At 35.6% G+C, this 16,042-nt stretch overlaps 2 protein-coding genes across 3 annotated transcripts in view; one reads left to right on the forward strand and one right to left on the reverse strand.

The window, feature by feature from the left end:
* The first annotated feature begins 6,367 nt into the window (after positions 1 to 6,367).
* On the forward strand, positions 6,368 to 11,708 carry LOC126811351 (baculoviral IAP repeat-containing protein 5). The gene is made up of 4 exons (XM_050536889.2): positions 6,368 to 6,558; positions 9,425 to 9,534; positions 9,875 to 9,992; positions 11,406 to 11,708. The coding sequence occupies exons 1-4, from the start codon at positions 6,451 to 6,453 to the stop codon at positions 11,484 to 11,486; spliced, it is 417 nt and encodes a 138-aa protein (XP_050392846.1). The 5' UTR covers positions 6,368 to 6,450; the 3' UTR covers positions 11,487 to 11,708.
* A 1,824-nt stretch (positions 11,709 to 13,532) lies between these two features.
* LOC126811339 (stereocilin) overlaps positions 13,533 to 16,042 on the reverse strand; it is a 44,801-nt gene continuing 42,291 nt past the window's right edge. For both annotated transcript variants that reach the window (XM_050536852.2, XM_050536851.2), the window contains exon 27: positions 13,533 to 15,389. In XM_050536852.2, coding sequence (XP_050392809.2) covers positions 15,301 to 15,389 — 89 coding nt within the window. In that variant the 3' untranslated portion in view covers positions 13,533 to 15,300. The remainder of the gene's footprint in view (positions 15,390 to 16,042) is intronic.

Raw genomic sequence — 16,042 nt, forward strand, 5'->3', positions numbered from 1 at the left:
TAAAGGTATCAAAATATGAGTCCCTATAGAGATGTCAATTTCATAGTCAAGAAATACTTACGTTCACTTTCGTGCATTCTGGCTTTGATGTAATTAAACAATGGCAGACTCGAGAATCGTCGCAATTCGGCTCGTTGGTCGTTCTCATTTTTTCGACCCATGGTGATAAGAGAATTTTAAACAATAATATCCAAGATGCATTCCTTACTTTGTATGTCGTATGAAGAAGCGACAGTAAAGCGAATTCATCTATCAATGAAATTCTCTTCGAAAAGAAAATTATTGGCCATTTTTTTTATTTCCATCTAAGGCCTATAAATTATTTTTTTTTTAAAAGATATCAGATAATCACTGCTTGGATTAATTATTCGGAATAAATAAGGAGTTGTCGACGGCTTTATAATTAACCCGTGACAGTTGATTAGTATTACTCGATGACACCCACCCCCATGTCGATTAATTTACATAATCAGCCACGTGGTTTGGATTAACACTCAACGGCAATCTATATACGATCAGAATTAATTTTTTTCTGCCACTTATGAGAGTAAAACCGCATGTAGGTACCCAAAAACATTATCGCCAAAACCAAATATTTATCGCCCGCTCGAGTCAGTCACGTAACCATAATGCTTTTCACTCGGTGTCTGGGCCAATCAGCAAACGAGTTGTGTAGACAGCACAGCAACAAGCGGAGGTGGTTTATATTTTTTAGGGGGTCTAAAACTCAATTGTATCCGTTCAAAATCAATTCATCGACATTAATTTGGTCATATTTGTAAACGAGAGATTCCCCGCTTTACAACGATGCCAATTATTATGCAAGAGGAATGACCGGTCGTCCCGCAGTGAGCGAAGAAAAATAACTAATTTCGCTGAGAATTTTAAGAAATAGGACAATTTAAGAATACGGTACTCTTACAAAACGTTCAAATAAAGGTGTTCTAAAATCTTTTATTGCTATTTTGATCTTTTGTGTCGATAGATAGTATATTTATAGACACATTTTTGTGAAAATCTCAATTTCGATCAAAATCAATATTTTCACTTTTTTTGTCTCTAGTCCAAAATTAGATTTGCGTATTCCGACCCACTTTGATATACGCGGTCACAAATGTCTTGTGATGGTGTTCATGTAGAATTGTGATTATTTTATTCTGAGCCAGGTTATTACTGTTTGTAGTTTTAACAAGGTGTATGCATTGTGGCAGGGCACTGTTATATTCGAGACTTAGCCTCGCTTTCCCATTTTTAAATTAAATTTTTAAATGGCGAACCGTTCTAATCTAGTTAAAATCTCAAGTATCCGATGCCATCAAAAGTTGATCATGGCCTTTTTTTGTTAATAAATGTCTAATTAATAATTTAGATAACATTTCGGGCCTAAAGAAAGACCTGCAATACGCACACTTGCGTCTTGCATAAGGGGGATCACAGTGGCTTAGTGGGTAAGGCGCTGGCTCGCTAGCCTGGAGGTCGGGTGTTCGATCCCTGCATTGGCCGAGAAAGTTCATCCCGATTTTCTGGCGTGGTTCCCCCTTGTCAGGGATGCAGGACGGAGGGCCTGACAAAGACAGCTGTCTAGTCATTCGGATGAGACGAAAAACCGAGGTCCCGTGTACACATTGGCGTGCACGTAAAAGATCCCTTGACAGTTGGAATTCGATATAAGAGTAGGACGCTGTCCGGGCAAAATTTCCCTCATAGCACACTGTATGGCGTATGCCCGTCTTCATTAGCCCAGTTCGGAGCAAAACAGTAGGACGTTAAACCCCATTTCATTTCATTTCATTTCATTTCATTTCACGTCTTGCATAATGTATGTTTAACACTGACTATAAAATGGCAGTGAGAAATGAGTTGAAGCACAAGAGGCTCATCTACCCAAAGAACAACGAATTGTTCTATCAGTAAGTTCCTCTAATGATATGATTCAGTAGTTACGATGGACAAAGAAAAGGGAGGAAGCGAAAGTGATGAATATGTCGATCTGGGACATCATTTCAGCCCCCAGACTCAACCCGTCAACGATGTTAGTTGAAATTCAGATGATAGATAAAACAAAGAAGACGATATGTCAGCTTCCATTGGAAATTATAAGATTAATGATTATTCACCAATAGAAGAGTCATTTTCTTATCAAGATAGCGTAGTAAAATATAAAAAAAAACTACCTGCTCTTGGGCGGGTTCCTTCCTCCGATCAACATGCAGAAAATCAAAATACAAAGCCAAGAATATCTGCTTCAGATAAGTGTATAAACAGTATTGTGCGCGTGCTGCTTCAACAAATGCAATGGAGAAATTCACAAGATCTAACACCGTTAATTTACCAAATTCTTCAGTAAAAGAAACGAACCAAGTCAGATTATAGCTAAAACGTTTGAACCAGAAAGACGAACTACTAGTAGTACTACTGAAAAAAACAATTCTACCCTGTTTAAGATCACGTTATCGTCTGGAAATACTAATTCTTCTCTGCCAATTAAAAGAGAGAGAGAGAGAAATGGGGTTTAACGTCCACTCGACACAAACTAGGTCATTTCGGGACTAACATATGGTTTAATTTTATTTCAATAATTCGCTTGCGCGTAGGGATCTTTAGCAGTGGGGGGAAACCGGAGGACCCGGAGAAAACCCACGAGGTTGGACAGGCGACCCTACTCCTTGTCACGTACAACCGGGGATTCAAAACCACGCCAGTCGACTTAATGACAGACTTTATGATACAGCGCGCGCACGCTAACCATTCAGCCCCCCCCCCCCCGCCAATTAAAAGAAAAAGCCATTGTCTCAAAACGTTAATTATGCTCTGCCATTGATCTATCTGGAAATTCTGCTCTGCCAAAGATCAAATCTGGAAATTCTCACCTGCCAAAGATCAAATCACCCTCTGAAAATACCAGTTCGCTGCCCTGCCAATGATTAAATCCATATCATTTAAACACATCGTACGGGAAATAATAAGATGATTATGAAAAATAAAATACCAGTTCTACCAAATATAATGGAATCAGTAGAAACATTACCAAAAATCTTAGACTTAGAGTGGAAATGCAATGGGGTGTAACTTCTACTTTTGTGCTCCACATAGGCAAGACTGACATTCCGACCCACATCGGCGTTTCGGTCTACTCTTCATCGAATTCAAACTGTCGTGTGTTATTCAGACCCATTCGACCCTTTTCCTTGCGAGACCCTCCGTCTTGCATAATTTTCAACTTTCAATTTTTTTTATTTGCATATTACGTCCATTAAGAACATACAAAACATACACATACATCAATATACATATACAAAAATATATTTTACATGAAATAATATATTGGAATAACATGATATAATGAAATGAAAATATAATGAGATATATGCATGTACCATTGGGATGATACAATGAAAATATAACAATGAAAGTATAACAATGAAATGAAAATATGAAGTATAACCTTGTACATACATATATAATGATCATAACTGACATGGTGAAACCCATACTAAACTTACGCTGTCTGTCTACAGCTCCGATTGACAGTCACTAAGCTAGTTGACCGCTATTTTAATTCCTTAATCGAGATTTTAGTCGAAAACACTAAGTATAGTTCGTGAATGTTGAGGCGTATTTATTCCGCGTCCATTTAATAAAATGGAAAAGGTTTATTTGGTCTTTGTGTGAATGGCAGACGTGAAACGGAGTAGAACCGCATTACAAAATAGTAGGCCTATACTATTTTTGGATATGGCGGTCATTCAGGGCAGAGATCTATTCTCGCAGTAGATAGTCCTATATGTGGGCAGAATGTGGTTTCCCCTTGTCAGTGATGCAGGACGGGGGGGGGGGGGCTGACAAGGACAGCTGTCTAGTCGTTCGGATGGGACGAAAAACCGAGGTCCCGTGTACATATTGGCGTGCACGTAAAAGATCCCTTGGCAGTTGGAATTCGATATAAAAGTAGGCCGTAGCGCCGCTGCCCGGGCAAAATTTCCCTCATAGCACACTGTATGGCGTATGCCCGTCTTCATTAGCCCAGTTTAGGATCAGAACAGTAGGATGTTAAACCCCATTTCATTTCATTTCATTTAGTGGGGTGAAACGAGCTAGGCTGGTGAATCTTGAGGAACTTTCACGGCCAACCGCTGGATCTAGCACGGGATCACCTAGTCACTCACTGTGTCACCGCGTGGCTCTCGTCTTAAGGGGATTCGTGTCAACATTGTTTTCTTTTTATTGACTATCGTTCGCGTTTTGCTGGATGTTTTTCGGTGATTTTACGATGTAGCCTATTTCAGGAATTAAATGAAATAATATCGCCAAGAAAGTCTTATTGTGATCAAACCCATAAATAATAATCATTGGCCTACCATAATACTATTTTCGTTGATTTCGATTTTTTAAGTGTATTCTCGTTTCAGTGCAAATTAATGTTCCAGTATAAATAAAATAAATGTCTAATTTCAATGTAAATTACATCAGTCAAGTCCATTTATGACCAAAAAGATATAATTTAAGCTTATTACTATAATGGTCATTTATTATAAATTTATAATAATATTTGTGTTGAATTTGATGTATATTTTACACTAAGTCTTTACGTTCATGTATTTTGTAGTTTCTTGTGGTAAATAGTCTACCCGCCATTTACGTACGCTACGCCCTACAATATATTCAAATACGTCTGATGTTTTTTTCTATCGAGGAATGCCAAGTGGATTGTAGTTCTATAAGCACTCGGTATTGTATAATAATATTATCTGACCCGATTTTAAGGACAAGTTAGCAGATTAATATGGGAAATATATGTTATAAAAATTAAATGAAATGGGGTTTAACATGCTACCGGCTCCGACTGGGCTTTAAAGACAGGCATACGCCATACGGTCGTACGTATAGCTAACGTTCGAAAACTAAATGGTAGCTGCTTGTAGGGTGGGTCTGTTGTTCAGATTGGCCAAATGGTGTGCTATGAGGGAAATTTTATGGACAGTCTTACTCTTATATCGGTTTTTCGTCCCATCCGAACGACTAGACAGCTGTCCTTGCCAGGCCCTCCGTCCCGCATCACTGACAAGGGGAAACCACGCCGGGAAATCAGGATTAACGTTTTACTTTTCTACTCCAACTTTACTAATGAAGAGGTGCATTCTATGCCATGTAGTGTGCTATGAGGGAAATTTTGTCCGGACAGCAATTAAATTCCAGCTTTCAAGGGTTCCTTGACGTGCATGCCACATGTGGTGTACACCGATCCTCGGTTTTTTTGTCCCATCCGAACGACTAAACGCTGTTCATTGCCAGACCCCCCCGTCCTGCACAAGGGGCCAGTGGAAAGTTGTACCATGGATGGGTTGTCAACTGCTGATTTTGCATGACCCAATATGTATATCGTTATTGCGGGTGGGGGCGGGGATGCGGGGAGCAGAATTTTGGGCTGTATGAAATCTGAGCCACGGAATAAGCTTGACATTGGTTGAGCGATATTATTATGTAGTATCAGATTCTGAACATGAAAGTCGCCATCATTACCATTATTTCATACAGTGACTGTGAGTTGACCAAGTACTTTCGCCTCTGTATACTGTTGATTCTGTCCACTTGGGAGGGTCGCTAAAACTCAAAGGACCCGCAAAAACTCTTAAGCAATTACTAAGCACGGCATTGCGCTCCATTCACATGGACAAAATTAATGATTACTAAGACAACAGAAGATTAGAATGTGTTGAATTTATAACGAAATAATTTTGTGACTGAAATGGCGTATTATTTTGTGTCCTGATCTGGAATAAACAAAGTATTTATTAGCTCTCTACAAGATTCTGTTTCTTTTGTTTAATGTAAAATAGCCAAGTGTCATATTTTCTAATACAATGCTAAAATCACGATAGGCTACTGGAACATACAATATTGAATATAAAATTAAAGAAAAAAATGTTGGCAAAATACAGGAAAACGATAATTGGAATATAATTTTCCTTTATGGAGCAAGACAAGTGTTTTCCCTAACGAATAATAGTCCGTCGATTTATAGCAATTCTTTCCCTTTTCCCCCTCCCCGTTTTATTTTGACATTTGGTCAACAATTTAATAACAGTGTTTGAATTTACATTTTCTGCCAGGTTATTGTAGAGGAAAGAAAGGATGAAAATTAGGGAAATCATCTGTGATCATCCTGGTAGGTTCCCTTGACCAGCCTAGAAAAATAATCAGAATGGTCAATTCCATTCAATGATTTTATCGGATGATGGTGACATGTTGGGTTCTATGTGGTTATAAAAATTAAAATCGTCGGAATGTTTCAAAAATGTTATAGGTCGTAGTTAATTACTAGTCTGATACCTGATCGTCAAGTTCACTTGAGCCGAGAGTTGTCTTTTCTTAATCAGCGCCATCTATTTAGAGAGGGAAATTTGAAGTTGAAGAATTTTGTTGTGTTTATATTATTGTTTTGGCTTTGATATGTCGAATAATTTAATGAGTGATTATTATATGCATTTATTGCAGTATCGACTTGAAAGTTTCAAAGTATGGCCTTTTGATGACGATTGGAAATGTACACCACAAAGGGTAAGCAAATCGTAAACTTGATGATGTCAACAACACCACCACCGTGACCATCATCATGTCAACTCCATAATTTTACTTCAGCAGATATGCGATCGACATATGACATATCAATTTTTTGTGTATAGCTTACCGATCGACTTCTGCCAAAAATCATTTTAACACACCGACGACAAAATAAGAACAAACTTTATTAAAAAGTATATACAATAGAAATTAAAAGAATAAAAATATAAAATAATATAATATATAGTAAATAGAATAATTAAATTATGCAGATCAAATTCAATGCACCACAAAAATAGAAGTATGTAATACAGGTAAACATATGGGTTGCCAATCAGTTATGTCGTCCACAAGGTATTGGTTTATTGTCATCGATAACAATGGTTATGTCGTGTCGTCCACAACTAATACTTGACTCGTACACACTAATGGCTGGTTCAGGTTATGTCATCCACAATTAATACTTGACTCGTTTACACACATTAATTGTATGGAATAAATAAGTTTTACTCATTGAGTGTTTATAATTGTTTTATTTACCCAATATGGGGATCACGGTGGCTAAGTGGGTAAGACGCTGGCTCGCTAGTCTGGAGGTCGGGTGTTCGATCCCTGCAATGCATTGGCCGAGAAAGTTCATCCAGATTTTCCGGCATGGTTTCCCCTTGTCAGTGATGCAGGACGGAGGGCCTGACAAGGACAACTGTCTAGTCGTTCAGATGGGACGAAAAACCAAGGTCCCGTGTACACATTGGTATGCACGTAAAAGATCCCTTGGCAGTTCATTGGGATCATTTTCCGACAGGGTTTCCCCTTGTCAATGGTGCAGGATGGAGGGCCTGACAAGGACAACTGTTTAGTCATTGGGATGGACGAAAAACCAAGGTCCCGTGTACACATTGGTGTGCATGCAAAAGATCCCTTGGCTGTTGGAATTCGATATAAGAGTAGGCCATAGCGCCACTGCCCGTGCAAAATTTCCCTCATAGCACACTGTATGGCGTATGCCTGTCTTCATTAGCCCAGTTTAGGAGCAGAACAGTAGGACGTTAAATCCCATTTCATTTCATTTATTTACCCAATAATGAACTAGCTTGGTAGACCTATCACAGACGAGATTAGTTCACCAATGTTTTTGCAATAAAGATGACTAGTAATAGTATTGTTTGTTGGTTAGCATTATGATTTTAGACATGATGATTCGTTCACCAATGATTTTGCATACTCCTGGCAGTGTTTCGTTTGATTATACCTAATCCCACTTTACACTGCTGTAAAGGAAGCAAATTTCTGTTCCAAATTATGACTGGTTAATAGTCTGATTAACAACCAATAGCTAACTGCGAAACAATATTAATATTACCGTTACGCTTTAAACAGAGCTCCAAATTGGACCATATTGGCATATGTTTACATAACGTTACATCATTACTCAGGATTTTATTATGACCAATTAACCAGTGCATAGTATAATATTGCAGAAAAACTAATTGCATGTCAAACGAGGCTATCAAAATGAATATAATGTAAACAATACTGTTTGGAGATGAACAATACTTTCACCGTTTTTAATACATTAAATCACTATCCAAATTTTTAAGGAAGACCCCAGATTAAACGATGGGCTGTCATATATGTTGCTGTACTTGGGATAGATTTGATTGAACGGGAAGAATAGACACACTCCCTCAAAAGCTCAAGTATCAGAAGCCAACCCAGCAATGTCCAGAGAAGGATTTCTCGGCCCATTGCTTCAGGAATAAATGATTTTGTAATAAAGTAGACGAATATTGTTTGGCGTTATGACTTTAGACATAATTGGTTTGATATGAAATCTGAATTGAAATACTCCCTGTACATGTATGTACGTATAAACAAATTTTACCACATGCTTTTTCATTGATATCCATGATTTAAAATTACACAGAATTTCAATTAATCGGTGATATTAATAAGTAGACAACTTCAAGGTCCATGGTTATTTATAAATGAAATTGCTATTATTTATTGAATTAAGTGATTTATTTTGTTGTTTGTTATTAATGTGACGTAAAGAAAATTATACTCATCAAACACTATGAAAACCACATGGATTTGATGATAAAGTATCACTCAGTACACTTAATTATACTCACTATGAATACTTCTGTGTCCAGAACATAAACAATGTTGTGTGGGCGACTCAACCAACATATTTATGTATCTCTTGAACATAAACAATGTCGTATGGACGATTCAACCAATGAGTTTTGATATTTGTGGACTAAACTAGACTTTTCATGTGGACGAATTCAGTTTTCTTGTGGATGAGTTAACTGGCATTCAACATAACATATCGGCAGATAATTAAACAATGTTTTTAAAAGTGGTAACAAATACATGTATAAGCCTAAATGAAAAATAAAACGCCATTTTTACAAGCTGGCACGTTATGTATTATTGTTAATGTATTTGCTTTTAAATAAGATTATTAAATATTAATAGTTTTATCAAGATTGGGATTAGTATGTTGCCGGTGGGGATAAATTGCTTCTTGGTGGTTGTCGGGTGTGAAAAGTCATACAGCTTCTTTATTCACAATACCAAAATTTACCGCTATGAAGAATATTGATGTTTGGAAATTGCAATATACATATACATGTAATGTGTGATTTACAGTGAGAACTTAGATATGATTACAAGTATTATCTGGCATGTCGTGTCGGAGACCAACTATGAGTCACACTGATAGGGAATTTATATAAGCTTATATCTTGCGACTGCGAAAGATTGAAATGTGCAGGTGATAGGTCTTATTTTCTAGTCTTTATCACATGTAGGGGCATTCATCATATATTATTACATATTTAATTGTATGTTCTAGTTAGCAGAAGCTGGTTTTTACCATTGTCCAACTGACCAAGAACCAGACGCTGTTTGTTGCTTTTTGTGCTTTAAGGAATTAGATGGTTGGGAACCAACAGATGATCCATGGTATGTAGCCTGCACACGCCCTATTTAGTTAGAGGTCATCTTCTCTGAGTCAAATTAAATGTATTTGAAATGATTTATTTATTAATGTCTGCTTCCCTGGAGGTGATATCGCACACAATGAGATTTACAAGCTTACCAATACTAGCACTACCTGTGGCCCATCACAGTGTCAGCTCTCAGCTGTATAGAGATGTATAAGGTATAAGGTGATGAAAACTGGGGCTCGGCACTTTTCAAGATACCAATAATTGGATACACTTTTAAATAATTTTGACTCCACTACTTAAATTATAAATTTGGTGCGAATGATCTCAATACAAATTATGTTTTCTTTTTTAAGGGAAGAACATGTAAAGCACTCTCCTAATTGTCCATTTTTAAAGATCAACAAGCCTATAGAAGAACTTACTGTAGAACAGTTTATAAAGCTTGAAATAAAACGTCAAAAAAATAAAATGGTAGGTTATAAAAATTTCCGAAAAGTTTAGTCATACTTCCACTCCCGTCAAGTCTTCATTGTTTGAATTTTGTTATGAATATTAGTCATAATTATGTTTTTATGTGTATCAGTTCATCCACCTTCTTGTAACCACTCTGCAGGTCAGAGCTTTTGTGTGGATATTATGTCTATCAACAATTGGCTTGTGAACACGATAAATTCTACAGATTTTAAATTGATGTGAAGCATATGATTAAACTCGAGTATTATAATAAATAATATTTTGTATGTTTAGTTGCTGGGCACTCCATTGATTAGTGTTTATGGAAGATATGTTTTTCAAGCACAGTGTTATTTGCTGACAGGGCCAGATTAACAGTGAAAGGGGACATTTTCTGGTTGTCAGTACATTCCCTAGTTAAAGTTACAATTTCATATTTTTAAAATGTATTAAAATAAAGTCCTAAAATAGATGGTATCTATAAACAGTCCTACCTTGTTAAAGAATAATCCTATAATTCACTATTGCCAGTTGAGAAATTGGCAAAAATATCATTTTCAACTTCAAATTCAAACGTTTGAAGATAGCTATTCCATGGTGGGGAATAGGAAAATAAGGGAGGTAATTGTGTTATTATTTCCGGTGTGAGGATTTTCAAGTGTGAGAAAGATAACCTATGATTGTTTAATAGTGAGTTGACAACCTATTGAGCAAAAGATATAGAAATAATTATGTTTTGACTTTCTTGGAAAATATGAAATTGTAACTTTAAACTCTACCGGAACACATGACATTAAAGGAGCTAAATCGCTAATATTTGGGACCTAGATATTGACACAAATGGGTCACAAGACATATAACAATGTAATGTGAATGTATATAAACTGATTTACATTCACCCGTTTACGTTACGTTTTTACTGTAATTTCTAATCAGTTATGTTCGGCGAAATACGCCAGAAGTCTCAATTGAATGGCAATCTTTAGCGTCTGGTTATTCCAGTCTACACCGATGATATTTATTGCGCATGCTCTCCAGATAAGAATATAGCGTCACCATTTGGCATGACTTGTGGGATATGTCTAGCCTCGTTCTTCGAGCCCCTTATTACAAACGGCGCTGAAACGCATTCTGATACGCGATTCATGTACCAATGTTAAAATGTTTATTTTGTCTTGAATATTGGATATCAGAAGCCCATCTTTTCCCTGTAAGATCACAAGACCAATGTTGATTTCAATTGACAAATAATTTGTGTTTTCAGTGTCTAAGATTTTTGATGATATTGAGTTAGAGACTTAGCTACTTTAAGTTATGTTAAGTTTTTGGGGAACTAATTTGGGAGCTCCTGGTTGCAGCCCAGTCAGCAACCCCGTTACTCCGACCCTACTCACAGAAAGGTTATTTACTATAAATATTTTCTATTTGCAGCAAAAGATTTTAGACTCCAGAAGGAAAGAATTTGAACATCATGGACATGCTGTTCGAGAGGAAATGCAGAGACTAGTGTAGAGATTGTGTTGGGTTTTTTTTTAAAGCAAGTTCTATTTAATTTTATGACACTGATACATGTACATATATTTCTCATTTTTTTCCACGATCTTTTTCATGTCTATCCCACTATAAATCAAGACATACATGTACATTCTATTTACTTATATGATGCATGTACATAGATTTCTTATTTTTTTAATGATCTATTTCATGTCTATCACACTTATAAATAAATTATTTAAAGATAATAATAGAAAGTTTTGTTCTTGTGCATTATATATTTTAGAAACATCCCAAATGTAAAGTTGATAGTAAGTTAGTATCATCCACTGTAACCTGGGTATTATTTAATCTTGTGTATCTAGTACTAATTTCTTTCACATTCGTTTAATATTTACATCTTTGTTTAAAAATTCGTAAAAATTGTTGAAAATTATCTAATTTGTACTTGTGACCAGTTTAAAGCTGACTGATTAATTTTGATAATGAGCCTCCAATTTACAAGGGTTTTATTTCCTGACCACTGTTCAAAAATTAATCATTATACATCAATAATCAATTGGGTTGTTTATTTTCTAACAGTGATAGAGAAATTAAACAGTTGTAAATTGGACACATTATCAAAATTGAATGGTCAGCTTTAAACTGGACAGAAGTACAAATTAGATGATTTGTTGGTGATTTTAAATGATTTTTTTAAGTTTTTAAACAAAGATGTAAATATTAAACGAATGTGAAAGAAGTTAGTGCTAAATACACAAGATTAAATGATACCCGAATTACAGTGATCATTGTCCCTTGATAATTGGGTCGTGAATGAGTCTGGGTGTAGTTCATTACTCTTACTGCAGCACTCTGGATACCATTTTACATAGATAACAAACATTTGTTATACTTTTGTTTTATTTTTAAACCAGTTCATTGTACAATGTTTTAATGATTATTACTAACTTTATATAGCGAGGGTAGGAAGGGGCTGTGATATAATTGACAATCTGACATGGAATGGGGAAAGCCTTAACAGTCTCAAAAATTAAAGTCCGAGTACGTATGAAATTTAAGCACCAAAATATATAGGAATGGTGTATTGACCTTGTCTCAAAATTTCAGCTCAAAATATTGAGTCGTTTGGACGTGAACGTCAAAACTGCTTATCCGGACACGTTACCCTTTTAACATTTCAGGTCAATCTTTTCGTTGGGTGACCTGATAATCAATTCCCGTTTCTTGAGAGGTCTATACAGTGAATGACCCATGTGCTGTACTTGATAGCAGACGGTAAATGTCACCTGCACATTATTTTTATAAAAAAAAAGGTCTGGTTTTATCCCGACGCCGTATAATACAGTTTGGGACACCGCTGGTGTCACACCGGTCTCCATTTCAAGATGAAGACTGATGGGTTTAAGTTGTTTGCAAACGTATCACAAATATTGAGTTACTTGCTCGGCCCATAGGTAGATGGTTTTAAGGCATTTTGACACAAAATTAAGCTGTTTTATTCTCCAAAAATTATCAGGATTGGCCCTTTAAAAGAAAACATGCTTTCCATGCATTGTTCCTTATTTCTGTTCAGCAGCAGCCATATAACTGATGACCATAAAAGACAAGTTCCATTTTTCGTTCATGTTGAAGTTGACCTGAGTTGGAAATAGCCGATAGCCCCTTCCCTTTTGGCTAGACTTTCAACAACAAAAAATAAAGAGCTCTGCATGCATTGATCGTTATTTCAGTTACGGTTTAGCCATGTAACTGGTGTGGTCGTGTAATCTGACGTGGGGGAACATTTTTGGTTAGATTGAAAAAATATATTTTCCAAGTATGGAACTTTATTTTTTTTTTTTCAGCCAAGTAGCTGATGTGTGATCACTATATTATGAGGGCAGCATTTTGCTTACATTTGTAAAAATTTACTTGAGCTATAGAGACCTTTGCTTCTTGAAAGTTTTAGTCATGTGACTGATAACCATAATTTAAGGTGCTGTCTTGGCTATATATCCCTGCAGTGACAGTTGGTTTTTACTTGCATCAATGCCCAATATAGATGACAACACGAAACTGGTTTAACCTTTTATTGTATGTGAAAAAATATTCAGTATATTCAAGCAAACAAAGTACACTTCATATAGTTCAGCTATAGATACATGTATATTATGGGAGATTAGATAAAGAGCTGGTAGTTCTCACTATAATAGTTAAAAACTAGATAATGTAAAGGGAATTTGCTGAAAATTTCAGTCAAATTGATCCACTCTGAATCGAGAATTTAGCAATTGAATTTTGGGCCTAGAATTGATTATCCATTTTTTGATTTAATCATGAATGGGCATTGAGCAGCAGATCGGATTATAATCCAGTATATATCGCAGGCTAGCAATGACATTAAGAGTCGATTATGGTCTGGATAAGTTAATGTCTTAATTAAAAATATAGATAACATTTCAGTCCTAAAGAAAGACAAGCAATTGGCAGATTTAGCTCTTGCATAATGTATGTTTAAAGATGCATTATGTAAGAGCTAAATCTGCCTATTGCAGGTCTTTCTTTAAATGTTATATAAATTATCAATTAAGCATTTATTAATATGACAAACCCATAATTAACTCAGGATTGTTGGATAGCTACGGTTTTAAGCAGATAATAGCACTGCGGCCATTGAGAGTTTAACAATAAAATAGATAATCTACACTAGTCTCAATCAACAAGTACTGTTGCTAAGATAATAATCTATGCTAGATTTTGTCATATCTTCAAACACTCACAACTTAGCACAGAATAAAGTAATTTGACTGAAATTTTCAGTATATTCATTTTTCTTTATATATTTTTGAACTATTATAGCAAAAACGGCCAACTGTTTTTCCAATTCAGACATAATGCATCTTTAAAAGAGAAACTGTTATATCAGGTTGACATAAGTTTGCAGTGTATTATACTTATAGAAGGGACATCAATTACATTCATCATTCTGAGATCATTTATACAACTTGTAACCTTTCATTTCATGTAGTAGCATTACAAGGGTTCTCAGCACCTGTGGGTGGGTAAAGACACTTTTGGCACCCAAACAGGTAGTCATAAATTTTGCCCATTTTACTAAATTTTATACAATAAAGGAAGGAAGAAATGGGCAATAAAATGAATTACAGTAAACCTCGCATAAGTTGGATTCGTATAAGTCGGATCTTTGCTCAATTCGGATAAAATCGTTTGGACCATTTGATCTAATTCCGACTTTTTTCCTTTGCCTAAATCGGATCAGCAGTATGTTCAGAATTTGACTGTCAGTTTCGTCTCGATGGTCTAAAACGCGATTAGGTATTCCATGCACAGAGCCCCAAAATACTATTTTATGCAACGCAATAATATAATTTTCACAGAAAATTTGAAACCGCTGTCTGCTGTTCGAGACATTTTTCAAAGATGGCGACAAAACGGAAGCTATCTACTCGCACATACGAACAAAAGCTTGAAATGTGCCTTTGAATCAATTATTATCAGCTCTTGCACTTTATTTCTAATCGAGCTAAGATTGAATTTTGGTCTTTGGCTAACTCGGATCTTTCCTTAACTCAGATAAAATTGGTCAGTCCACTTAAATTCGACTTATGCGAAGTTTACTGTATATTTAATAAATGTTATAACCAGCATAAAGTCATGTTTATGCCAAAAACATTTACATGCAGTAATATTAATGAGACTATTTTATGTCAGATTATCTGAGAACCAGAAATTTTTTATTTATGGCCTAACGTAGTGTGTTTTTACTTCAATGAGCACATGAATGTATATTTAGTCAAATAGCCTATAATAAATAATAATATCTTAATGATTAACTGGGCAAAAATAAGCACAGACAGAGGATTCCCATGATAACTGTTAATGTCATCTGTACTACTACTGGTGAGGTCGAGCCTGTTCCTGTAAAAAAAAAACAAAAAAAAACATTACTTAACATTATAAGAAAGAGTTCTTTTATTTACCTTTAAAAAGCCCTAAAACTTTATTTTTGATGGATATTACCAATAATGTCTGGCCTCCACTCCAATTATACTCCTATTTATCGTATTAAACATCAAAATTTCTGAAGAGAGGGTTCTAAACTTTAAATGCACGGGCATGAAACAATTCTGGCATGTTGGGGTTGAGTAATGAGTTGTTGTTGAATGTGGTTAAAAGTACTGTAAGGCTTGTTCTGGACAGTTCTTTTCATTCTATAATTGAGGTTAATAAATATTATACAAATATCCCACGATAATTGTGATGGCTAAGGTATTATGAGTGACAGATAATAGTTGGGAATTTGTAGGGGTTTTTAACAACCTAGTAAATCTTAAAAAGATTCCATACAAATTTAGGTCTCCACCATGTCTGAATAAAGGAATAATTGTCAAAAATGTTCACAATCAGTGGGCATCTGTCTTGGAGTACCATAAGCTGAATGAATTAAAATTTTAAAAATATTATTTACTGTGGTCTACAGTGTTTGAAATTATAAACAGATGGAATGGGTGACAAGTGACAACATATGACCACATTCATTATTTGACTCATCTACCATCAACACTACTTAC

This window comes from Patella vulgata, chromosome 2 (genome assembly GCF_932274485.2).
Source record: "Patella vulgata chromosome 2, xgPatVulg1.2, whole genome shotgun sequence".
Classification (NCBI taxonomy): domain Eukaryota; kingdom Metazoa; phylum Mollusca; class Gastropoda; family Patellidae; genus Patella; species Patella vulgata.